The 24,825-nt window shown below is 50.4% G+C and overlaps 2 protein-coding genes across 4 annotated transcripts in view; both read right to left on the minus strand.

Moving 5' to 3' along the window:
* BTBD16 (BTB domain containing 16) overlaps positions 1-13,316 on the minus strand; it is a 44,751-nt gene extending 31,435 nt beyond the window's left edge. Inside the window, exons 1-4 of the mRNA XM_060033528.1 lie at positions 13,299-13,316; positions 10,712-10,860; positions 4,290-4,363; positions 2,236-2,379 (exon numbers count right to left, since the gene is read on the minus strand). Of these exons, the coding sequence (XP_059889511.1) occupies positions 2,236-2,379; positions 4,290-4,363; positions 10,712-10,860; positions 13,299-13,316 (385 nt within the window). The remainder of the gene's footprint in view (positions 1-2,235; positions 2,380-4,289; positions 4,364-10,711; positions 10,861-13,298) is intronic.
* A 9,622-nt stretch (positions 13,317-22,938) lies between these two features.
* The window catches only part of LOC132439561 (transforming acidic coiled-coil-containing protein 2), a 141,694-nt gene continuing 139,807 nt past the window's right edge, over positions 22,939-24,825 (minus strand). For all 3 annotated transcript variants that reach the window (XM_069541501.1, XM_060033919.1, XM_060033917.1), the window contains one exon: positions 22,939-23,159. In XM_069541501.1, the coding sequence (XP_069397602.1) occupies positions 23,094-23,159 (66 nt within the window). In that variant the 3' untranslated portion in view covers positions 22,939-23,093. The remainder of the gene's footprint in view (positions 23,160-24,825) is intronic.

Genomic DNA, 24,825 nt, shown 5'->3' on the forward strand with positions numbered 1-24,825 from the left:
TCACGCAAGTGACATGAGTCAGGAGCCCAAAGTATGTCACAAGTTGCAGCTACAAAGAATGCAGAAAAAAGAGAACAAAGGTCCACTTCCCTCAGGCAAACAAGGCCGTCGAGCCTTCCCTCACCACGTTCTCGGCACCTGGCTCTGTTCAGGCTCGCATTCGGCCAGTGTTTATTGAGCACCTACTAAGTGCCAGGCCCTGTTCCTGGCTCTGGCTCACTTTCCTCCCCTGGATCTCTGCACAGTCTCCCCTCTGCCCGCTCCATCCTGTCACTCACCCCCACAGGGGGCAGTAAACAAGAGGATGCTGGCAAGTGCCTGACACGTAGCGGGTGTTCACGGGGCACCGTTAGGATCATCATGTATCACACAATTTCTCATGCTTTCTCATCACTTCAGGCGGGCTCGTCTGTCCCCCACCCCCCGACATTAAGTTCCTAGCACAATGCCTGGCACAAGTTAAGGACTGAACGTCTCTTGAAGGGAGGAAGGAACCTTATCGGCTAGGTTAGAGTACGTGGAAGACAGTTTCTGTAAGTAAAACTTCACAATCCGATAGGAAAGTGATAATCTGATCATACGCTTCTGAGGTGCCCCCAAACCAAAGTGGTTTGTTTTTAGTAAAAGAGGGTCGTTTGCGTTTGGATCCTCCTAGAGCATAAACACACGCTGCTATGGTACAGCCGATCCTGGACTCTGGGTGGAATGAACGTGAACGTGAGCGGCTGGGACAGCCCCGTGTGGCCAGCACAGGGCTGCTCCAGGGGAGCTGTGTCTCCTCAGCACCCACCACTCCAGGCCTTGGTCAGAAACTCCTCTGCTGCTAACTCCAGGAGAATGATGCTCACGCTCTCAGGAATAGAAAAGCAGTAACTGTGAGATGCGTATAGAGACCATCATCAAAGGCACGTGAAGGGCTGGGACTGTACCCACTGAAAGCCTTGGAGACACGAGTCCCAGGGTCTGACGCAGTTGGTGGTGCTTGCAGGGGAGACCCCGGGACGCTGTGACAGCCCAGGCACTGAGGTTTCACTCCTGCACGTGACCTGATGTCCCCCAGCCGGGCCCAGCCTCTAGCAGGGGGTTGGATTACAGCAGCTGTTTTAGTAGGGCCAAATCTAAGTGGGACCATTCTAGACTTACTAAAAACATGACAACTCCATTCTTCCCTTCCATATTCTCTGGATTTTCATTGTACTCACTGTCCGAACCCCAGTGGCCTTCCACTGGTTGCCCAGGAAGGGCTGTGATCTGGGCACAGGGGCCATGGGAGAAAGAGCTCGGTCCCGTTTGAAGACACTGGGACAAAGGCTCAGGAAGATCGTAAGTGTGAAGCCTGTTACAGTTCTATGGGGACGCCACGGCCTGCTCTTGGCTCCCAGCTTGGCCGGGAAGGGCTGAGTCAGAGGCTTTGTGGCCGGGAAGATGCCGGCAGGCAGCCAGGCTCCGTCTCCCGACTGGGGGCTCCGGCAGCCCGTCTGGCTCCAGAATGTCAGAGCTTTACTGCCACGTCCTGGAAATGCAATCCCATCCCGACTGGCATGCTGGCTGCCTGGGAGACCTTGAATTTTCCACGGCACCTGCTTATGAGCTGTCCGGAGGCGATGCCAACTATATTACCTGAGAGGAAGCTGGCAAGGCTGCAGGAGAGGAACTTATGGGACAGATAAGGGGCAGCTGGGGATTATTAGGATTCAAAAAAGAGAAAAAGAAAGACGTGACCTAAATACTTTCGGGTATGAGGTGGCGTTAAGAAAAGAGAAAGAAAAGGAAAAGAAAAAATGAAATTGATGTACACTTGTAAACCTCCAACCGGCACTTAGAGCCAAACAAGCCACAGATGTCAGAACTATGCCTTATTTCTAGAAAGCCCATCAGAAGCCTCAACACAACCCACTTTCTCTTCTCAAAGAAGTAGGGAGGGCCTCCCTCATAGCTGGTGGACAAGAATGGGTTATTATGAGAACAAAACTGACATTTACTGACTACTCACTATGTGCCAGGCGTTGTTCTAGAACTTCACACCTGTTACCTCCTCCACAATGAAACACAATAAGAACCATTATCCCATTTTAGAGCCGAGGAGACTGAGGTTAATCCTGTAATGAGATCACACCATGAGCCTTGGTCTTAACTGCCAGAGTGACCGTGGTCTCCAAACAGATAACCGAACGCCAAGCTGGGGCCTCTCTAACCAGAGAGCCCTTGGGGGTCCTGCTCTGGGTGAGAACATACCTTGCAGAAGCTTCTCCAGCTCCTTCTCAGGGTTTGCGTTGCCCCGGGCCAGGGCCATCATGTAAAGCTTGGTCAGGGTCTCGGACTGAAAAAGCTGGGGCTGATGGAGTTCCCACCTGAAGCCAAGGCATTCGAGAATCACACCTGAGGAGAGGAAAGGATGCTGAGCAAACGTTTTAACGACACCCCGACCTGAAGATGCTTTCACTCTGTCTCCCACGTACTCTCTGTCCATCCCGTTATCGAGCAAACGAGTGGGCAGGCGGCTTCGCTAGGAACAAAGTTCCAGCCACGGGGAGCTTCCTGGCTCCCAAGCGGATACGATGGGCACAAGGTAACTTAGAAAGCGGTAAACGTCCACCAGAGCTGCCGACCAACAGAGGCACACAAGCTGCCCTCCAACCTGGGGGCTGCAAAAAGCTTCGTGGGGCAGGGACGCTGGCTGCGACACTCTTGGAGGGGGCCTCACCTTGCCTCCCCCGTTGCAGTGTTTCTTAGCCTTGGCGCTGTTCATATCTGGAGCCAGATAATTCTCTGTGGACGGGTCTGTCCTGCGCTGTAGGATGTTTGGCAGCATCCCTGGCCTCCACCCACTGGATGCCAGTATCACCCGCCCCACCCAGGAGTTGTGACAACCCAAAATGTCTCCGGACATTGCCAAATGTCCTCTGGGGAGCAAAATTGCTACCCGGGCTGTTAGTGTCTAATTATTACCCACCTGAATGTCATAGAAAAAACCCCATCACCAGGGAGCAGGGTTCTCATCAGCATTGCTTTTCTCGAGGGAATGGAGATCATCAGAAAGCCCAGCTCACAGGCATGAAATGGGATTACAGTGTGAGGAGGGTTCCTTGCAAACTGTAAAGGATTTATGCTGGGGAGTCTCACCCGGGGTGGCAAAGATGATAAGAAAAAAAGAAGAGACTTGAATAGGAAGGTAGATGGAGGATCCAGGTGAGACATGAGAGGCTATGGGCAAGGGGGGCTCTGCAGGCTGGACCCCTGAATTAGCACAGAGCTGGGAGGAAGGGAGCCATGCTCGGGGTGATTCCCCCCGAACCCTAAATCCCAGCGCTGGACAGAACCTTGAGGTTCACTAGCCCCATCTACGTATTTCTTGGCTTTGCTATTATTTTGACCGCATGACTTTGGGTACCTGTTTCCTCTCCTGTTATTATTATTGTTATTCACCCACTGTATGATATTGTTTGGTGCTGGGAGTTGAGAACCTGGGTTTTCACCTCAAATCTCCGGTCACCTCAGGTGACAGTCTGGCTATGCCGGATTAAAAGGAATCTTGCCCCGTAATGGTGATTTTAAGCAAGGGCAGAATTGCAGATAAAGTGTGTCCCCTGCGCCCCCTTCCGCTTTCAGGATGGCAGTGCAGGGCAGACATCACAACCAATCTGGAACTCTTTCTCCTGAGCCCGGAGGCAGCCTCACACTACTTCTCACCCCCTGCTCCCACCATCAACCAGCGTTGACGGGTGAGAAGAAATCGATTAGCCTCCGCCGGGGAAGGAGGCTGGCTCTGACCTCAAACAGCCACACGGTGGGGTGGGGTTTATCCAAAAAAGCACCATCAAGAAGCTGACCTGTCCAGGCTCCTCGTGGGGCTCAGTGAGCCCTTCCCAGCTGGACGGACCCGCTCTGACTCCTCACCCTACCTCAGATAAGTCTTCTTGGACGAGTGCAGATGTGGACATCCAAGTCACGACTGATTAAAGCCCAGAGGGACACAGAACAGCTGCCCCGGGCTGCCCCGATGGGCTTCTGCTTAGTCTTCCAATCCAACCTATTGATTAACATCGGCAGGTCTGTATTTATCATGGCCATTAGCATATGAAAATGTGTTTGCCAAGCGGTTTCATTCATTGTGCATTTGGGAAATATTTCCAGTCACACCTATTACACGAGGGACACTGTGCAGTGGGCACGAACAGAACTCACAGACTGGTGACCAGGCCTCTGGTCTGGTTTTCCTTCCATAGCGACCACAAGCTACCCCTGAGGTCAGCAACATTCTGACGAATCCACTGGTGACAAGAACTCACCTGCCTCCGCGCTTTGGATGGCCTTGTTCTTCAAAGTCTCAGGGAAGTTTTCCTGAATTTGTGAAATGCATAACCTCAAGAAAAAATACAAACAAAAAATCCAGGCGTTCATACTGACATTTTTTTTTTTCTTCATCTGCAACATGTATGATTCCAGTGTAAGCATCCCTAAAGCGTAAATGAATCAGTCTTATCATATCTCTCCCTCTGGGACAGTTTCCTCGGGTCACTGTGTGTCTGCCAATTTGACAAACTCTAAGCTCTGTCTGATGACCGGCTCAGAACATTAATTCCTGTTTTCAGTTTGCGGGTAGATCTTGCCAAGGAGGTATTTGAGGCTACATCTGGCTGCCTAAATGACACCTCTTTGGGTGAGTGTCTAAAACAGTGCCTAGCATATAGTAGGTACTCAATACATAACTGCTGGAGAAAGGGAGAGAGAGTCCTGGCATGTCTGGAAAGTTAAGTCAGCAAAACTTCTGGTTAGGGTCATGCATGCCCCAGTCTCAGTGTGCCCACAGTCTAAACACAGAATCTACTCTGAGGGAGTTTCCTGGTGGTCTAGTGGCTAGGAGTCTGGGCTTTCACTGCCGTGGCCCTGGGTTGAATCCCTGGTCAGGGAACTGAGATCCTGCAAGCCCTGCAGTGTGGCAAAAAAAAAAAAAAGAACCTACCCTGAACTGAGCCCCAATCCTCTGCCAGGAAATGGCATCACGAGCCTCCAGTTGCCCAGGCCAGCATCCTGAATGCTGCCTCACCTGATCGCTTGCCCAGATCTAATGAAATGCCTTTTGAATGCAGCCATCTCTCCTTGGGTGAATCCTTGCCCTCACTGCTGTCACCTTCATCCAAGCCACCATTTCCTGCCCCCTGTCACTGCCAGTCTCCGGGCCTCCATGTCGTCCCCTCTGATGCACACCTCACACTGCAGCCTGAGGAGCCACCTGAAATGCAAATCTGGTCTTGCCTCTCCCCTGCGGAGAATCCTTCCTTGTCTCCCCAGTGCTCCTGGGGGAAAGCCAACCTCCTTCACACGGCTAGCAGGCTTCTGCCTGTCTCTGCAATCTCACCCCTCTACACTCCCTGCTCCAGCCCTTTTCAACAGCCTGAACCATCACCTCTGGCTTCCAATCTCTTGGACACGCACCTCCCTCACCTTTTCACTGGATGACCTCCTACGCATCCTTCCAGCTAAGCTTAGTTGTTGTTTCCTCTGGGGAGGCTGGGCTGGCGGCCCTCCCCAGCCCACCCTGGGATTGCCCCTGTTAAAACTCCTTCCCCAGCGTCTTCTGGTCGCCTGTCTCCTCACGGGCCCTCTGCACCAGGCTCTGCACCCCCCAGAGTCGGCGTTTGTTTACCCCGGCAGCCCTAGCGCAGCCATCATGCAAGTGCTCGATAAATATCACTGCTTGGATGATGACAAAGATAAGACGCTCTTCCATAAACACTATATTCACCCTGCTAAGCAAGGAACCGAAACAAAACTGGAGTCACATGTTCACAGCTTGAAGACAGTCATCCCAAGAAAGCCAACCAGCCAGGGGACACTGGACCACACCAGCCCCTGTCACATTTGCCATGCTGTTTTCCAGTGATGCCAGAAATCCTTATGGGCCAGAGCGTATGCAGGAGGGCTTGGGTCGGAGAGCCTGTGTCCAGAATAATATTGACCACATGCTGCCCTTTCCGAGCAGAGATGGTGATTACAAGTGACTCAGCTTCAGGAAGGCTGTGGGCGCTTGAGTTGTTTATCCCACAGGAGCAGTGGACCTGACCCAAGCCAGACTCAATCCCCCTGGTGGCTTGGGTCACACATCTGGGCAGAGCCGGCTAAGGTCAGGAGTTCAGACTGTGACCTTAAAATGGAACGACAGACTCTGTCCCGCTGGGGCAACAGCCATGACCTCAACTACCCTCACAAACCTCACTGTCATCAGTTGGGCCAGGAGATGCCGGGCGACAAAAGTAACCACATTGCCTCCTCCTGGTGTATTGGCTGCTTGCCAAGATATACCATGTATCCTGTGGACTCTGTAGCTCCCAAAGCGGAGGCTCATTTCAGGACCATTGGAAAAGCTAATGGAACACATGGCATCTGGGAGCTGTCCTCTTCACCCTGTGGGACCAAGTGGCCTGGGATAAAGTGGGGATGCTGGGAACATGCCGTTAGTCTGGGGCTCACTACCTTGATGGGGAAACAGAGGGTAAAAGGGAAAGTCCATAAGTTTCTCATGGACATATGGACTTCCTGCAGCAGACCATCGAAACAAAGGGCTTTCGACTTGATACCTTCAACATGCAAAGCTCCAGTGTCGCTTACCGGGAAGAGTCATGCAGACCTTGGGCCTGCCTCTGGGTCTTGGTTCTTTCCTCTGTAGGAGGGAAATGAGGACCACGTGGAAGTCACTGGGGGAGTAAAAGAGCTAATGCTCGGGATGCCTGGCACTGAGCAGACACTCTGTTCTCCTATCAGCTCTACACCGTGGATCATGGGTCTCCAGTCCCAGCTCTCCTGAAACTGCTCTCTGATAAAAATCTAGGGGTCCCTTCTTTGCATCCTTGCCTCTTAGCATGACCTCCTTCCAACCTCAGAGTGGACTTGGCACTGCCGTCAGAATGGGAAAAAACATGAGGCAGGGTCACCTTTTCCTAGGGCCCAAGCCCCCTAGATCAGCGGTCCCCAACCTTTTTGGCACCAGGGACAGGTTTCGTGGAAGACAATTTTTCCAAGGACCCGGGGCTGGGGGGATGGTTTCAGGATGATCCAAGCGCATTACATTTACTGTGCACTTTATTTCTATTACTATTACATTCTAATATATAATGAAATAATTATACAATCCACCATAATGCAGAATCAGTGGGAGCCCTGAGCCTGTTTTCCTGCAACTAGATGGTTCCACCTGGGGGTGATGGGAGACAGTGACACCTGAAGTGTGTGGCTTGTGTCCAGTCTACTCTGTAAGATGCAGCTTGTCACTTGCTGCTCACTGATGGGGTTTTGATGAGTCTGCAAGCCATTGATTTGTTATGGTCTCCGTGCAGTCAAACCTCTCAGCTAATGATGATCTGTATTTGCAGCCGCTCCCCAGCGCTAGCATCACAGCCTCAGCTCCACCTCAGATCAGGCGTTAGATTCTCATAAGGAGCGCGCAACCTAGGTCCCTCGCATGCGCAGTTCACAGCAGGGTTCGCGCTCCTATGAGACTCTTAACGCCGCCGCTGATCTGACAGGAGGCGGAGCTCAGGCGGTAATGTGAGCCATGGGGAGCGGCTGTAAATACAGATGAAGCTTCGCTCACTCACCCGCAGCTCACCTACTGCTGTGCAGCCCGGGGTCCTAACAGGCCACAGACCGGTGGCCCGGGGGGTGGGGACCTCTGCCCTAGAGCCTCCTTCCTCAGCCACACTCCTCCATCCTGGATCTTTGGGTTCATATGTTAGCTGTGTCCACACGTACCAGAGAACTCCAGGGACACTGAATGACACATGTTAATTGGGTATTTATTTGCCAGATACCGTTCTAAGCTCTCAATGAATTATGTCATATAATTCTCATGGCAACTCTGTAAGACAGCATCCCCAGTTTGCAGATAAAGAAACTAAGGCACGAAAAGGTTAGGTTGTTTGCAAGGTGGTTAGCATTCCTCATCTCTCAGGCCCCTTCTCCCCGTACTCCACACCCCAGTCCCAGTGGAAGGAAGCATGACGAAGACCAGGAACCTTAGGTTCCTGTATAGCATCTCCGAGAGTTCTGGAGCCAAAAGCTCACGGCGTCATGGAGACCCACAGACACAACCAGAAGTACTGGCTAGCTGGGCAGAACCTGGGGCATTGACATATGAGAAGCACAATTACGTATCTGAAATAAATGGGAAGCTCAGAGCTAGTTAACTCAGCTTTCCACGGCCAGTGACGCTTTACAGAACTAGTAAAATATAGATGGGTCCAGCTCCCATCAAAGTCAACAGCGCTCCCAAGTGGAAGAAGCAACAATAACAGCGTCAACGGCAAGAACAGGTTTGCTGGTTGGGCAGCCAGAGAGCTACGGGGAAGGTGCCCGTGTGTGTGTCGCAGGTACAGTTCCAGACACCCCCACCCCTACCATCGACCTTGTTAGCTGACAAGTCTGAAAGTACAGAAGGGTTACCAGGAATAAGCCCTTTATTACGTAAATTAAATAAAACTTTTGTTATGCTTTCCAAGTTTATGTTTCTCACAATCACATGGAATAAATCCCCATTGTGAAAATAAAGAAAATAAAATTTTGTGTTTATTAAAGAAAATCAGCTCCTCCCGCACTGTAGTAGACTGCATCCATGGCCCCAATTACACACCCTTGTCCTGCAGGACTCCAGAGTTTCTCCCAAGAGAGCTGGTGTGTATTTCCTGCCCCTTGACTTTGACTTTGGCCATGTGACTTGCCTTGGCCGAGTGGACATAGTGAGCAACTGGGTCCGCCCTCTTGCCCTCTGCCGGCACCAAGACAAGGACATGCCCAGGCTAGCCCGCTGTCTCAGGAAGAGGACAAGAGGCTTGTGGAGCACCAAACTGCCCAGATGAGCTGAGCCTGGGTCGGCTGATGGCTGATACACGAGTGATCGGCCGTCCTGAGCACCTACCTGCCCTCAGCCTGCCTCCCGACCCCCAGCTTCCCAGCATCACCAAGGAGAGAGGCAGATCTGCAAAGCTTCTCCTGGGAAGAGAGCACCCAGACCAGTCCCTGCATCTGCTGTGTTTGAGGCAAGATGTTTTGATTTGGAGAAAGTGCTAAGAGGCAGAGTGACATATGGAGTCATTGGCTGGCAGAGCACAGGGCTGACACTCCCCCGAATGGAACCACCAGGATCAATAACTAAGACTGCTGCTTAGGCTAGAAAGATAATAGCTGTGTTTACTGAGCACCTACTATTTGCCAGGAACAGCACTAATCATTTTTAATGTACTGTCTGATTGAAGGTCACTCTTCAGGGGAGATGCTATTGTCACCATTTCACAGATGAGGAAACTGAGGCTCAGAGAGATTAAGCCACTGGCTGAAGGTCACAGAACTAGTAAATGGAGGAGAAGGAACTCCAACCCTGTCAAATAGACTACGTTTAATGGCCCAAAAGCCCAGCACCAATGGCCATCACCCCTCAGGCCACCACCCCCAGCCTAGCTCAGCGAAGACGTCTGCCCCTGCAAGCCCAGCCTCCCTCCTCAGGTTTCTGGATCAGTTTGTCTATATTCCCAGGCCCAGCTCCTGCGCCTGCTTGCCCAGCCTGGCCCTGATGCCAAGGAGCACAATGAACTCTAAGACTTCTTCAGGGCTCTAACCAAACAAAATATAAAATAAGTTCAAAGTTGTTTAAGGCTATGAGTAACCAATGCCAAAAACTGCAACTCACAGCACTCAGTTTTTTCTAAGCGGGGGTCATCAGAGAATTTAGAGACCAAACCCAGATGGGCTTTGGTTTATTCCCACGTGTGTGGTATAGTCATCTGTGGGGTGGGAGGCAACCGAGCAGGGCTGGCCGGTGGGCCTGGAAAGGGAAGATGTGGCTCCTCGCTCAGCAAACATGGAGCCAGGAGCTCTTCCGTGCCAGGTGCTGCCCAGGGCACAGCCCACACTCAGGGAGATGCTCAGGCAGGTCAGACGGAGTGCTCATAAGGCAGACGTGCCAGTGCATGGAGGCAGAAGCATCCAGGCAGATCCAAAAGGCCAGGGCCTGGTGGGGCAGTGGTTGGGAGTCCGCCTGCCGATGCAGGGGACGTGGGTTCGTGCCCCGGTCCGGGAAGATCCCACATGCCGCGGAGCGGCTGGGCCCGTGAGCCATGGCCGCTGAGCCTGCGCGTCCGGAGCCTGTGCTCTGCAACGGGAGAGGCCGCAGCAGTGAGAGGCCCGTGTACCGCAAAAAAAAAAAAAAAAGAGGGCAAAAGGCCAGGGAAGTGAAGTGTTCCTTCTGCAACGGGATCCAGCTCTGTGTCCCCAGGAGAGGCAAATAAAAACTCATAACCCGAAGAAGTGATGCTCTAAGCCAGCGGCTCGGAACACTTTGCGGGTGAGCGGAAGCCTGCTTCTCCCCTTGCTGGGTGGACATGCGCATTCGTGGGACGGGTTCAAACTCTGAGCCAGGCCGTCTCACTTTGTTTGTCAACAAATCAGTTGATAAACTTAGAATCCTGTTAGGGTCCAAAGTTCCCAGTACAAAGGAAAATCTAGAAAAAAAATTCTCAATCTCTCTGGACTTTAATCACCACCCACAGACATTCTCAGAGGAAGCTGTCACCCTGATCCTGTCCATCCCTAAGGGATGGTCCCAAAGGCAGCCTTCCTTGCAAATACCCAGGACAGCCCACCTGCCCAATCAGAGTTGCCCAACCATGGGGCACTTCCCAGAAGGGTGGCTCACCCCGCCATGGGCCTTTGGTCTTCCTACCTGTCTGGGTTCTTCAGAACTTCATCAAAGTCTACGTTGACAGCCTTGCACATCTGGGAAAGCGCCAGCAGGTCCCCCAAAAAAGGCTCTCTGAGGAAACGCCACCGGCTGGTTGAGCCAACGATCCGGCGTTCCAGCTGGGGTTTGTGCTGCTTGGAAAGAAAGAACGTCTTTTTTTAACAACACATAAATACCAGGTTTTCCAAATTGTACAGCAGAAAGGAAATCAAGATAAATTTTAAAAGGCTAGTTAATTTTCAAAGATGGCCAATATTTTTCCAGAGCTGTCTTCTCAAGACAAATATATTGTACTCAGGAGACTGAGGACTTCAAGCCACAAAGTAATTTGGAATTTAGCACCTGGGACAGGAGGTGCCAGAGGTGAAATGTCAGGGAGAAAGATATCAAACTGAGGAGATCTGGCGCAGGGACTGTTTTTTTTTAAATTGCGGTAAAATATACAAAACATAAAACTCACCATTTAATCCATTTTGTAGGTACAGTTAGTAGCACTTAGTACATTTACAGTGTTGTACAACCATTACAACTATCTAGTTCAGAACCTTTGCATCACTCCAAAAGGAAACTGTCGGCTCATTAAGCCATCACTCCCAAGTTCCCCCTTCCCCACTTCCTGGAAACCACTCATCTGCGCTCTGTCTCTACGGATTTGCCTATTCTGGAAATTTCATGTAAATGGAATCCTACAATAGTGGCCTTTTAAGTCTGGCTTCTTTCACTTTGCATGTTTTCAAGGTTCATCCACGTTGTAGCCTGTGTCAGAATTCCATTCCTTTTTAGGGCTGAATGACATTCCATTGTGGGGAGAGACCACCTTTTGTTTATCCATTCACCAGCTGATAGCTATTGGGGTTGTTACAAACTTTTGGCTACTGTGAAGAGTGCTGCTATGAATATTCGTGTATGAGTTTCTGTTTGAACACCTGTTTTCAGTTCTTTTGGTATAAACCCAGGACTGGAACAGGTGGGCCACTGGGTGGGGACTTTTCCTTAGACATTTTCTTAAGGTCCTGGGCTTCAGCAATTTCCTTAAGGGAGCGGTACAAAACCCAGCATGGATGTAAACCTCAGATGTGGTGGCTCAAGGAAACCTACCCAGGACAAGTGCACGAGGAGGGACCCGTAGGAATGGGTGAAACGGATCCTAAGCCACACCAGGCACCAACAGGGTGGTGGGGAGACCACAGGCCATGGAATGGAGGATCTGAGTTCAAATCTTGTTTTTGCCACTGACTGGTTGTGTGACCTTGGACAAAAAATTTACTCTTTTGAGCCTCTTGGACCTCATATATAAAATGGGAATAATGACGACGATAATGAGGATGAATATGAGGATGAGGATGAGGATGAGGATGTGGATGTGGATGAGGATGAGGATGTGGATGAGGATGAGGGTGAGGGTGAGGGTGAGGATGTGGATGTGGATGAGGATGAGGATGAGGATGAGGATGAGGATGAGGATGTGGATGAGGATGAGGATGAGGATGTGGATGAGGATGAGGATGAGGATGAGGATGAGGATGTGGATGAGGATGAGGATGCGGATGCGGATGAGGATGAGGATGTGGATGCGGATGAGGATGAGGATGTGGATGAGGATGAGGATGAGGATGAGGATGAGGATGTGGATGAGGATGAGGATGAGGATGTGGATGAGGATGAGGATGAGGATGAGGATGAGGATGAGGATGCGGATGAGGATGAGGATGTGGATGTGGATGTGGATGTGGATGAGGATGAGGACAAGGATGTGGACGAGGACGTGGACGAGGACGTGGACAAGGACGTGGACGTGGACGTGGACGAGGACGTGGACGAGGACGAGGGTGTGGATGAGGACCAGGACGAGGACGTGGACGAGGACGTGGACAAGGATGTGGATGAGGATGAGGATGAGGATGAGGATGAGAATGAGGATGTGGATGAGGACGAGGACGAGGACGTGGACGAGGACGAGGACGAGGATGTGGATGAGGACCAGGACGAAGACGTGGACGAGGACGTGGATGAGGATGTGGATGAGGATGAGGATGAGGATGTGGATGAGGATGTGGATGTGGATGAGGATGAGGATGAGGACGAGGACGAGGACGTGGACGTGGACGTGGACGAGGACGAGGATGAGGACGTGGACGAGGACGTGGACGTGGACGAGGACATAGACGAGGACGTGGACGAGGATGTGGACGAGGACGTGGATGAGGATGAGGATGAGGATGAGGATGTGGATGAGGATGAGGATGAGGATGTGGATGAGGATAAGGATGCTGTTGAAATGATAAAATAAAGTTTGGGAACTATGCTTTAGTATAGTGCCTGGAATATGGTGGGTGATTGAAAACTGTAGAATCTGAACCTAGATACAGCCCTGCTGAAGTGTGACACAAAAATGATGGGCTCTGACAGCAGGTCTCCAACACACTCTTCCCAGCTGAGTCAGCCAATAAAGCTTGAGGTCCTCAGGGGTGCTGGACCCATCCCCTTGTGGAAACCCAGCAATACAACTGTCACCAGGTGCTTCTGTTCCTCACCATTGCCTGCCCTCTTGTGAAACTGATCTACTTACCGGATTCAGCATTTTCATGAAGGACCATGGAGAGTACACAAAGGGAAGAAGCACCTGGAAGATGAAAGAGGTAAATTTTAAATTTCAAAAAATTTCCAAAGGGTCTTTTCAAAATATTATGGAGGGGATTGGACCAAAGAATCTATATTTTGCCACAAAAGTAATAATGAGTAAGCCTCAAGTGTTGGTTATTTACCAAATTAAGTGAAAAATCTAACTTTTGAAAGCACCTTAGTAGAAAGACGATTCTCTGCTCTTGTGCTGGGAAAAGTGTCTCAGATCAAGCAAAATAGGAGATAATCCACGATCCTCTGATTCTCCACCCTTTACCAAGGTGATGGGGACCAAAGGAGGCCTATGAGTAGGCTGACCATGTAATTTGTCATTCAGACCAGGAAGCTAAAAGGGGTGATATTAATAATTAGGCCTAGACGGCTAGTGTCGACCAGGGCTGTCCTGGAGCACAGTGGACTCATCTCACCTTAGTTTTGAGGGACATGAAAGGGGCTGAGTGGCAGAACTTCCCAGCTGTCTCTGATCATTTTTAGGGTAGTTTGGTTGCAAGCAACAGAAAGTAACTCTGTTAATGATATGGCAAAAAAAAAATCTGGGGGTTAAGGGAGGTTGGGATTTGTTGAAAGGATGGTAAGGGAAAGAGGGAACTCAGAATCAAAGGGAAAACGGAGACTCTTTTGGGGGACGGCCAGGAAGCAGCTCCAGGGATACGGTGCAAGCACCAGTGTCCACCTGGGTCAGACGCTGCATCTAGGCTGCCTCTAGCAGTTCCCAGTCTCACCCCCCCACCCACCCGCCCCAGTCAGTCTTGGGCGGTCCTGCTCCACTGAAATTCTCAGGAAAAGAACACAACTGGCTTGGCTTAGGTCTCAGGCGGGCAGACAGCTTGATTAACTCTCCCAACGAGACTGCAGTGGGGACTGGGTGGTTCCCCAGAACAAGCCTGGGGAGAAGGGTAGTGGCCGAGCAGGCAAAACCAGCAGGAACTAGGTCACCTGGTGACCAAGCATCCCACCTGACTCTGTGCATCACTCCCCAGATAGCATTTCACCTGCACTATAGCCGTGGTGCTGAGAAGGGGCTCACTTGTCCATTTAACAAGTATATTCTGTGCAGCTGCCATATGCAAGGAAAGTGTTGTTTTTGGGATACGGCAGTGAGCAAAGTGGACAGGATCTCTGCCTCGTGGAACTTCTATTCCACCTGGGCAGACAGGCTTTTCTTTTCCTTTTAATTACCTTAGATTTCTTACATTGCCAAAGTGATACAGGTTCATTGCAACAAGTGAGCTAATACAAAGACAAGTAAAGAAAAATTTAACAAGAGCCACATAATATTTCATACTGTGGATATATCATAATTTATTAGACTATTCACCTGTTCAGTTTGTTTCCTGTGTTTTTACTCCCAAAAACAATGCTGCAATAAACATACATACATATATGTATGTGTGTATATGTATATATATATATTTTTTAAATTTTATTTATTTATTTTTGGCTGCATTGGGTCTTCGTTGCTGCACGCGGGCTTTCTCTAGTTGCGGTGAGCGGGGGCTACTCTTCATTGCCGTGCGCGAGCTTCTCGTTGCGTTGTCTTCTCTTGCTGTGGAGCACGGGCCCTAGGCACGTGGGCTCAGTAGTTGTGGCTCGCGGGCTTAGCTGCTCTGCGGCATGTGGGATCCTCCCAGACCAGGGGTTGAACCCGTGTCCCCTGCATTGGTAGGCAGCTCCTTAACCACTGAGCCACCAGGGAAGCCATATATATATGTTTTTAAACACAGGTATTTATATCTATAGCTGTTAACTATATCTCTATCCATCTATCTATCTATCATCTATCTTTCTATATCTATATATATCTTTGTGTGTTATTGCTTTTACTTCTAAGAAACAGATCCTTCAAAGTGGGATTATGCTAAAGAAGACAGGTATCTTTAATTGACGATGCCAACTCACTTTCCCAAAAGTTATAGTAATTTGCATTCCCATCCAATTTGTAAGTGCTTTTCCCCCCACACCATCTCCAGTACTCGGTATTATCAATATTTATTTTTGCCAATCTGGTGGGTGATAGTTTCAGATTGTTATTTTAATTTGAGCTTCCCTGGCCACTATTAAGATTCGTTTATATATGTATCAGCCTTATAACTTTTTATTCCTGAGAAGTGCCTAATCATAGGCTTTCCTCATTTTGCCACTGGATTGATATAGTTTCCTTAGCATTTCTCGAAGCTCTCTGTATACTACAGACGTTAATCTTTTGTCTACCTTACATATTGCAGAAATTTTCTCCAGCGTATCACTTGTCTTTTCACTTTGTGAATACTATACAAAGTATTTAATTAGGTATGGAAAATATGTCAATTACATATGTATGCCTATACGTATATCTCTCTGTATATGTACATATCTATCCTTTGACTATCCCTAACTTAAAAACTGGATATCAAATTGATGTGTTTCCTTTATGGCTGGGTTTCCATCTTGCATAAGGAGGTTTTTCCTACCCCCAGGTAACACATATATGCTTCTCTGATCCATTTTCCACGCAGGCGTCAGAAAGACCCTCAAGTCCGCAATGTCAAATCTTTCACCAGCTTCCACAGTCCTTACTATAAACTCCTGAACCCTCAGTGGAGCCACTTTGAGGTTAGAGTTACATTCTAAAGCAAGCCTGGTCAGCACAGAATGAACCACAGCCAGACAGAAGTTTCCCCATACCTAAGCAGAACTCAGCATCGGCTTAAGAGGGGGAGGCTGGGGTTTGCACTGAGGTACCCAAGCTCCGGCTTGGTATCCCAGAGCCTTTTTAGCTGATCTTGAAATCCAGGGCTATCTCAATGGCCTGGACATGTTATTTTTCCTTTTTTCATCACACCAGGCAAAATGTCCTTTAAAGGGTTTTGAGGGTTGGTTCCTGGGTCACTCTGATTGGCATGAGTTACTTAAGATGGTACCTCAGCTCCCAGACCCCTCCTGCCTCCCAGCCCAGAACTCCCGAAGCCCCTCTCTGCCAACTGACCATATGGAATCAAGTCCAAGCAGTGCCCTACGGATGCCCTCTGTGTCTCTAACGTGGATGAAAGTACCAGCCATACTTACTACTTTGAAGCCCCCTTGCCCACCGCAGGTGTGCTTACAGGGGGAGCTAGTGGAACGAAGGCACTCTCATTACATCGGTCTCTGAATTACAGGAGAGCTGAGAGCCATTCGCCTTCTGAGCCTGAATCCTCAGAGCGCTCATGACACGTGGGGCTCACCTTTTTCTTCCTGTGGGCAAGGTGCTACGGCAGGGGAGCTCACCTTTGGTTTCCTCGGGTCTTTGTGGGCACCATGGCAACATCAGGGAAGGTTCCGAGCACTCCCTGTTCCAGGCTCAGTCTCAGCACAGGCTGGGGGCTGCGGGAGGGATAGAGTCTTACAGAGACCAACTGCGGTGCCACGCATGTCCTCCTCCACTTCCCTCCTTAGGGAAACAGTGTCATTCCTGTTTCCATGTAGCGCCATGCTTCCTTACAGCGCCTGGGGTAACTAGAGTCTCTAAAAGGGCCTCAGTGGGAACCAACCCCTAAATCCTCAGTCCTCATCTGTAAAATAAGATTGGACTAGAAGGTTCTCAGATCCCTCCCAGCTTTGGCATTCTGGGGAGCTCCTTTTCTAGATCTAGTATCCAGAAATGTTTAGACAAAATTGTTTAAATAAAAATTGGAGCATTTTTTATTACTGAAAGCTATGCCTGATGACTTATTTTGTTGGTAGATGATTTTTAATCTGCTCTCTCCGGGAACTGATAACTGTCTACAAGTTGGGGACAAGGCCGAGACCCTTCATAACACGGGCTAAGGTGGGATCTTGCAGTGTCCTCAGTGCCTTGGTCTGCGAAGCCTGTGAGGTAGGGAGCTGGGACCTCGTCCACTGAAGTCCTGGACCCCACCCCAGGGCTCACAGAAACGCCAGCTACTGTAATAGGAGCCTGGAGTCGGTGCAGCTTGTTAAGACCTGAGGCCCTTCAGGCGCAGCCTCTCCTGAGTCAAGTAAATTATAAAGCAAAACAGGAAAGTAGCTACTCTGCCTACGGGTAATTGTGTTGTCGAATCTGTAAAACCCTTGATAAAAAGGAGGCACCCCCAAATGTACCTCCCTCCTCATTCTCGGACCTGTGATCCTCCTGACACCCACATTCTGCTTTGCAGAGTAGTTGGTGACTGTGACGTGTCCAATGGCGGCTTACCCATCCCTGTGTGCCCCCAGAGCCCAGCAGCAAACGCAGCCCCTGGGACCTGCTCAACAATGTCTCAACTTGGATAACTGGATCTATCAGTCCCTACCCACCACTGTCTTTGCACATGGATGAGCACTGTGTGTGTGTGTGTGTGTGTGTGTGCGCGCGCGCGCATGTGCGTGTATCTGCTTCTGTGTGGGTCATGGTCCCATCTCAGCAGAAGTCTGTGTGCAAATGGGCAGATTCACTCCCTCTTTGTGGCTCCCTTCCATCCACTCCAAATTTTCCCAGCCCCTGTCCCTGGAATGTAGGACCCCACATAAGATTTCAATTAAAAAGTTTGAAACACGTTGTCCTGGACCATCTGGCAATTCCACTCGCTCCATTATGGGCCACATCCCAGGATGCCCTCAGGTACCACTCTCTGGGGCACAGAAGGCAGGCCCTTGGGCGCCCTCTAGTGTCCACTCTAGGGAAGCATCCCAGGGTGGCACACTCCTCTCTGTCCGTAAGCAGAACCCCTGGCCTTGGCTGGATCCATCACTTCCTACAGAGTCTGAGCTCAGGGATCCCGGGCCTTCAGCCTACCCCAAAGCCCTCTATCCACATATCTCCCCACAAATCTTGGGAGCTGAGCTATTGGCCAAAGTCAAAGACAGCAAATACAAATAAATAGAAATGGCTCCCATAATGCTTCCCTAAAGCCCTTTGCTGGTGGCCTTCAAACTAGCCAATCCTAAGCCTGCTCACCCTGTCTCACCTGTTCCTTCCCTCGGGAACCACAACAAAGGCTCTTGCCCACATTTTCCCCCTTCTCCCTCTGGCTCCTGCTGAACCCTACAGTGCTTCCCCATGTGGCCCTGCTCCCCTCCCCTTGGGAACTGTGAGTAGCAAACTATGTTTTCCGTGGCAATTGTCTCCTCATCTGTTGGCCTTATCCTACCCGAATTATAATAAAACCTACATTTTAAAACACCGACCCAGTCCTGGGGCTTCAGGGAGAGTTCTCTGTAGGAAGTGATATCAAGGATGAGCGCCAAGGGGGTATGAATTAGCTGAGAGATACGATGATGGGCCAGGGGTGGGTGTCCCAGGTGGAGGGAACAGCATACGCTGGGCTGCAGTGAAGGATGCCCACGCAGTCTGATTGCACGATAGGGCGGGAACCTGGGACAGGAGGCCAGAAGGGGAGCAGGGAACAGATCTCCCGGGGCTTGGAGGGGCTGAGGAGTCTGGGTTTTGTCTAGTCCTAACACTTTTGATCTCCAGGTTGCTTTTCCCAGCTCCTAAAAAGCTCAAAAGAAAAACTTGTGAATTCTCCAGATTCTGCCATTGCTGTTCCAGGGAACCCAGAAGCCTGGCTACCAGCCTGGGGAGGTGCCACAGGTCCACTGACTGCTGAGGGAAACACACAAAGGCCAGGAAGAGCAAAGCCACTCACGACAGCCTAACAGAGCACACCTGGGACAGCCCCATCACCCTTCCCATCCATTGAACAAAGAGCAGGGTTTTCATACTCCGTAAAAACAATAGTGAAGCCAGCCCAGACTCAAGGCAGAGACACCAATCAGATGAATTAAAGAATGGACCTGAGGACCATGGCAGGCAGCAGAGCGCATTCCCTCCCCTGTGCCTTCTCTCCCCACCACTTTCTGCTCCGACCTCCTTGGGAAGGAATCTGTTAGCCTGGGGAAAGCAAAGGATCTTGCAGTCACTGAAGAAACCAGGATCCAATCTCCTGGCTGAGTGATTCAGCCAAGTCCCTGGGGTTAACCTCTCTGAGCCTCTGTTTCCCTCTTGTAAAATGGAAATAGAAAATAGTTCCCGGGCTTCCCTGGTGGCGCACTGGTTGAGAGTCCGCCTGCCCATGCAGGGGACGCGGGTCCCTGCCCCGGTGCGGGAAGATCCCACAGGCCGCGGAGCGGCTGGGCCTGTGAGCCATGGCCGCTGAGCCTGCGCGTCCGGAGCCTGTGCTCCGAAACGGGAGAGGCCACAACAGTGAGAGGCCCACGTACGGCAAAAAAAAAAAAAGTTCCCATTCACCAGAATATTTCAAGGATAAAACGAGCTAGAGAGGGGCTTACCTGGTGGCGCAGTGGTTGAGAGTCCGCCTGCCGATGCAGGGAACGCGGGTTCGTGCCTCAGTCCGGGAAGATCTCACATGCCGCGGAGCGGCTGGGCCCGTGAGCCATGGCCGCTGAGCCTGCGCGTCCGGAGCCTGTGCTCCGCAACGGGAGAGGCCACAACAGTGAGAGGCCCGCGTTAAAAAAAAAAAAAAAAAAAAAAGAGCTAGAGAGCACTGACCCCAAAGGAGACCCCGCGGGTGCTCACGTGTAAACATCCTTCCTCCTGCCTACATGGCCTGCGCATGCGCACATCTCCACCCCGCCCCCATCGGAACACTGCCTGTCCCGCTCAATTTTTCACGTGGAATGTCCTGGAAAGCAGAGAGGCTTTGCTGAGCAAGGATTACGTGAAAGGAGCTGCTCAGGGAGCCAGGCATCCCTCACTCTGGGCCTGTCACCTCCAATACGGAGCAAAGCCCTGCTTCCGTAAGCCTTCCCCAGACTCACCTCACCCAAGTCCAAATCCTATGCTGTGTATCTACAGGCCTCCTAAGACCCACTTACTGAGATGCCCCACAGCTCCCCCTGGCGGGCATCCTTCCTCACTGCAACTAGCAATAAACCCGACTTGTTCAACCACTGTTGTGTTCATGGCGGCCATTGGCTGGAAGACAGTGACAGCATTCACCCAGGTTATTCACTTGAGGAATTTAACCTAAGGAAAGACTCACATTCATAAACATATGTGCATAAAGAAAGTCACTGCAGCTGCGTGCATAATGATAGCAAAACACTGGACACGATATAAATGTCCATCAGTGGGCAGTTGGTTAAATACATTTTGGTTCCATGGAAGACATGGAGCCATTCAAAATGATGACAAACAGCGATATTTATTTATATAAGAGTTACCATAGCGTGATAGCCACATTATAGTATTAGGTGATAAAAAGGTTTACAAAACGTTATGCAGGGGCCCTGCAGATGGCTGTGTCGGTGTGACACCACATAACCCCAAATAATCCACTTTCATAAAAATAAGTCTTTCATACACTGAGGGAAAAAGGCATAGAAATATAAGCATAAAAACATTAATAGGGCTTCCCTGGTGGTGCAGTGGTTAAGAATCCACCTGCCAATGCAGGGGACACGGGTTCAAGCCCTGGTCTGGGAAGATGCCACATGCCGCAGAGCAACTAAGCCCGTGTGCCACAACTACTGGGCCTGCGCTCTAGAGCCCGCGAGCCTCAACTACTGAGCCGGCGTGCCACAACGACTGAAGCCCGTGCACCTAGAGCCCGTGCTCCACAACAGGAGAAGCCACTGCCACAGGAGGCCCGCGCACCGCAACGAAGAGTAGCCCCTGCTCACCGCAACTAGAGAAAGGCCGCGCGCAGCAACAAAGACCCAATGCAGCCAAAACTAAATAAATTAATTTTAAAAAACATTAATAGCATCTCTTGGTTTGGGGATTATGAGGGTTTTTTCTCACCTGCACTTCTAGATTTTTAGCGATGGAAATGTTTTACTTAATAAAAAATGTTAAAGCTTTCGAGCGATAGAAAATGAGAAGGTAACTGAGGTCAGAATCTGGGGGCGGGGTGGAAGGGGGGTTTGGTCTGGATGAGCGAGCATGGGGGGCAGGGGGCCGCGGCTGAGCCCTGGGAGGTGTACCCAGAGGCTGGACCAAGCAGAGGTTGCTGGGCAGTGGCAGGAGGCACAGCCCTGCCCTGGTTAGGGTCCCTGCCCAGTGTCCAGTGAGGGTGACAGCGGGACGCGAGGCAGGTATTTTCTCCCAGAAAGGCAGGCTGTGTCTCTCTCTCCTGCATGGTACAGCTGAGCTTCATCTACCTGGTACGTTATAGAAGAGACTCTCCCACCCCACCCCGTTGCCACCCAGCTGAGGCTGCACAGGGCCTGCCCTGCTAGGGGTGGGGTGGGCCTGTGGGAGGGGAGCATCCCTTAGCCACTGTGGCTGGGCAGGAGAGGGCCATTCAAGCCCAGGGCCATCAGGCGCTTGGGGCTGCTTTCCAAGCCAATACCCCACACCACAGGTGTCCTCCCCAAAAGATACATCCACATCCCACTACCTGTGAATGTGACCTTATTTGGAAATAGGGTATTTGCAGTTGTAATTGAGAATCTTGAGATGAGCTCATCCTGGATACAGCATGAGCCCTAAAGCCAAAGAGCGGTGTCCTTATAAGAGAACGGAGAGGCAGATGTGAGACAGAAGAGAAGCGCACGTGAAGACGGAGACAGAGATTGTCATGATGCAGCTACAAGCCAGGGAACATCAAGGATTGCCGGCCACGGCCAGGTGCCAGGGGAGGCACGGAACAGACTCTCAGAGCCTCCAGAGGGAACAAACCCCACCTACGCTTTGACTTTGGACTTCTGGCCTCCAGAACTACGAGGGGGTAAATTTCTGTCGTTTAAGCTGCGAAGTTTGTGGTGATTTGTTACGGCCATCCTGGGAAACTGGGACACCTCCCCTACCCCTTCACTGCCCTTATACACCCACCCTTCAAGCTGGGGTCCCTGGGAAAGTTAGGAGCAGTTAGGGAATCTAAGGCAGACATATCCCTAACCTCCAAAGTGGCTTAATTACCTGAATAGCCACCATTTCCTATTCCTTTGGAGAGGAACGGACATTTCAGGGTTGATCTGCACAGACTAAAGGAATGAACAGGAAGAGTGACAGCCTGTTACCTCTTTGAGCCAATAAAGGGAAGTAGATTTTGCCCCCCTCAAGTCCAAGAGAATTTGTAAAAACAAAATTTAAGTTAATTTAACACACTCAATTATTTAAGTAGCAAGTCAATATTTCTCAATTGCTTCATCTTATAAACACAGCCACGATAAACAAAGGAAATGTTATTTAAATCTGTGGACAAAAAAATGAGCCCAGACAGAGAAGAGTGAAAGGCCAAATCTGATATGATTTAACAAAGGTGAGAAAAGACTCAACCTTTCCCAGAAAATAAATCACAGCCACACTTATTGCCAAGATCCAAAGAAAAAAATTTATTTACAATAGAGAATTTTATTTGAAACATGCATTTTCTTTTTTTTTTTTAAACAAATCAGCAAATGCAGATCAAGTTTACACTCCTTAAGGCAAGAGTCCCTTTGCAAGCTGTACATGATCATATTAAATCCAAAAGCCGCTCACCCTGGAAACTCATGTACAAAGGGCAAGGCCAAGGTCAGCGATTTGTCTTTTATTAGAGAATCAGACAATCTCCCTGATACAGGAACTCTGAGGTCAACTTGCTATGAATTATACTAGGAAAATGCAAACCAATAGCAAGAAATTCTGATAGTCTCCTTAGTACTGCATATAATCAAATCAACTTTATTTAGAAAGGAAATACAGTAGTGCATACGAAAAAGTGAAAACAGAACCTGTCCACATAACCAGAGGGACAGCAGTGTGCCGACGGTCATATTGCACGCAATGGTCAAAGTCCAAACATTTGGTTCAAAGTTAGCTTTTCCCCATTTTGGCAATCAGTTCATCACAAATCTTGGTGAGTTCTTCTATCTCTTTATTCTGCAAATGAAGACAAAAAAAGAGGTTGTTTGAAATCAAGTCAATCAGAATGGTCACTGGGCTTTTTAAGAGGAAGGGGTCTTTTGGGCCACCTGGTCCCCCTGAATTTATCCAAAGCAGCAAAAGAAATGACCTGGAGCCAAACAATCTGTACATCCCAGCTCTAGCTGTGTGACCCTGGGCAAGTTACACAACCTCTCTGGGCCTCAATTTTCCTTATCTCAAATGTGTGGTTAATAACATCTGTCTCTCTCAGAATTAAATGAGGTAAGAAATATAAAGTTCCCTGCACAGCACATAGTAAAGGCTTAACTAGTATTGGTTCTCTTCCATTTATTTGTCTCCATGGATGTGGGCACAGAAGGATGGTGGCTTTTTTTGAGAAATGCCACCAGAGGGGATAAGCAAGTCTACCTGGATGGGATCCCTAGCATTATTCAGAGGATGCCAGGTGAGGAGGTGCTGTGGATACAGGGCCCGAGGAGAGAGGTGAGGGCAGATGCAAGCCGTCTTCAGGGGCTCCTCAAGTCACACCTTGCCCGTCCTCGGAAGCCCCGTCAAGAGGAGTCAACTACATGTCATCTCGCACCAGTGATCCGACAACACTGTCCATTCTCCAGGGACGGGGATCAACGGGGCGATGCCTCCACCTGGACAGCAGCGGCTCTGCTCTCAGATGGACTAAATGTCGGGCCTGATGCTCATCTGGCTCAGCAGCCAATCCTGAAAGGTCCTCTCCAAGGGGGCGAGATCTTTCCAGTATCCCCAGAACATTGTGCAGCCAGCTTTTCCTCGAGGTCCCCATGGAAGGCAAGTCAATCACAAGCCTGTGCCCTGACGCTGTACTGAGGCCCCTCCCCAGAAACCCTGGGTCCTAAGACACCTTCCAGCCCGGAGCCACGTGCCCTGTGTCCCAGCTGGGCTCCAGGTGCCACTCATCACTGAGCCGGTGCCTGGGAGGAATCAGCCCTCCTTAGCAGGGGAGAGGTTCGGTCCTGGCTGCAGCCCTGCCACCAGCCCCGCCGGGAGAGAGCACCACCTGGAACATCCCCTTGGCCTCGGCCCTGGCCCGTCTAGAGTTTTCGGCTCCCTGAGGCACTGAAATGCCGGTTGGAAGATGGGGCTCTGCATGGGCTGCAGGACCAGTCACTAATCCTGAAATTACTATTATCGCCACTACTGCCACTGCTGGGGCTGCTAACAGTGATTTTTCATCTTATTGGAGCACTTACCACATGCCGGGCACCATGCAAACCCAGCCTAGGCCCTGTGGTTGCACTCTGTGCTCATTGCAGTCCCTTAAAGGTAGCCATTATTATCCCCCCACTTTTCAGTGAGGAAACTGAGGCTCAGAGAGGTTAAGCATTGTGCGTAAGGTCACACAGTTGGTCAGACGTAGCAAACCTGGAATGCAAATTCAGGTCGGCCTGGCTCCTATACAGCTTGGCTATTTTATGCATTAGGCATGCTGAGAGGTACTAGCAGACCCACTAGCTATCAGTTCTTGGAGGTTCTCCAAGCTCTGTCCTGGCACCATCAGCCCACCGCCCAGGAAACTGCCCCATCGAGGAGCTCAGCGCACTGGGCAAAAGTCCCAGCTCGCTTTATCAAGTCCCCCGACTGGGTGAACTGCCCAACGCCGTCACCTGAGAGCTGCCCTGGGGGG

The sequence above is a fragment of the Delphinus delphis genome, chromosome 16, assembly GCF_949987515.2.
Source record: "Delphinus delphis chromosome 16, mDelDel1.2, whole genome shotgun sequence".
Lineage (NCBI taxonomy): Eukaryota > Metazoa > Chordata > Mammalia > Artiodactyla > Delphinidae > Delphinus > Delphinus delphis.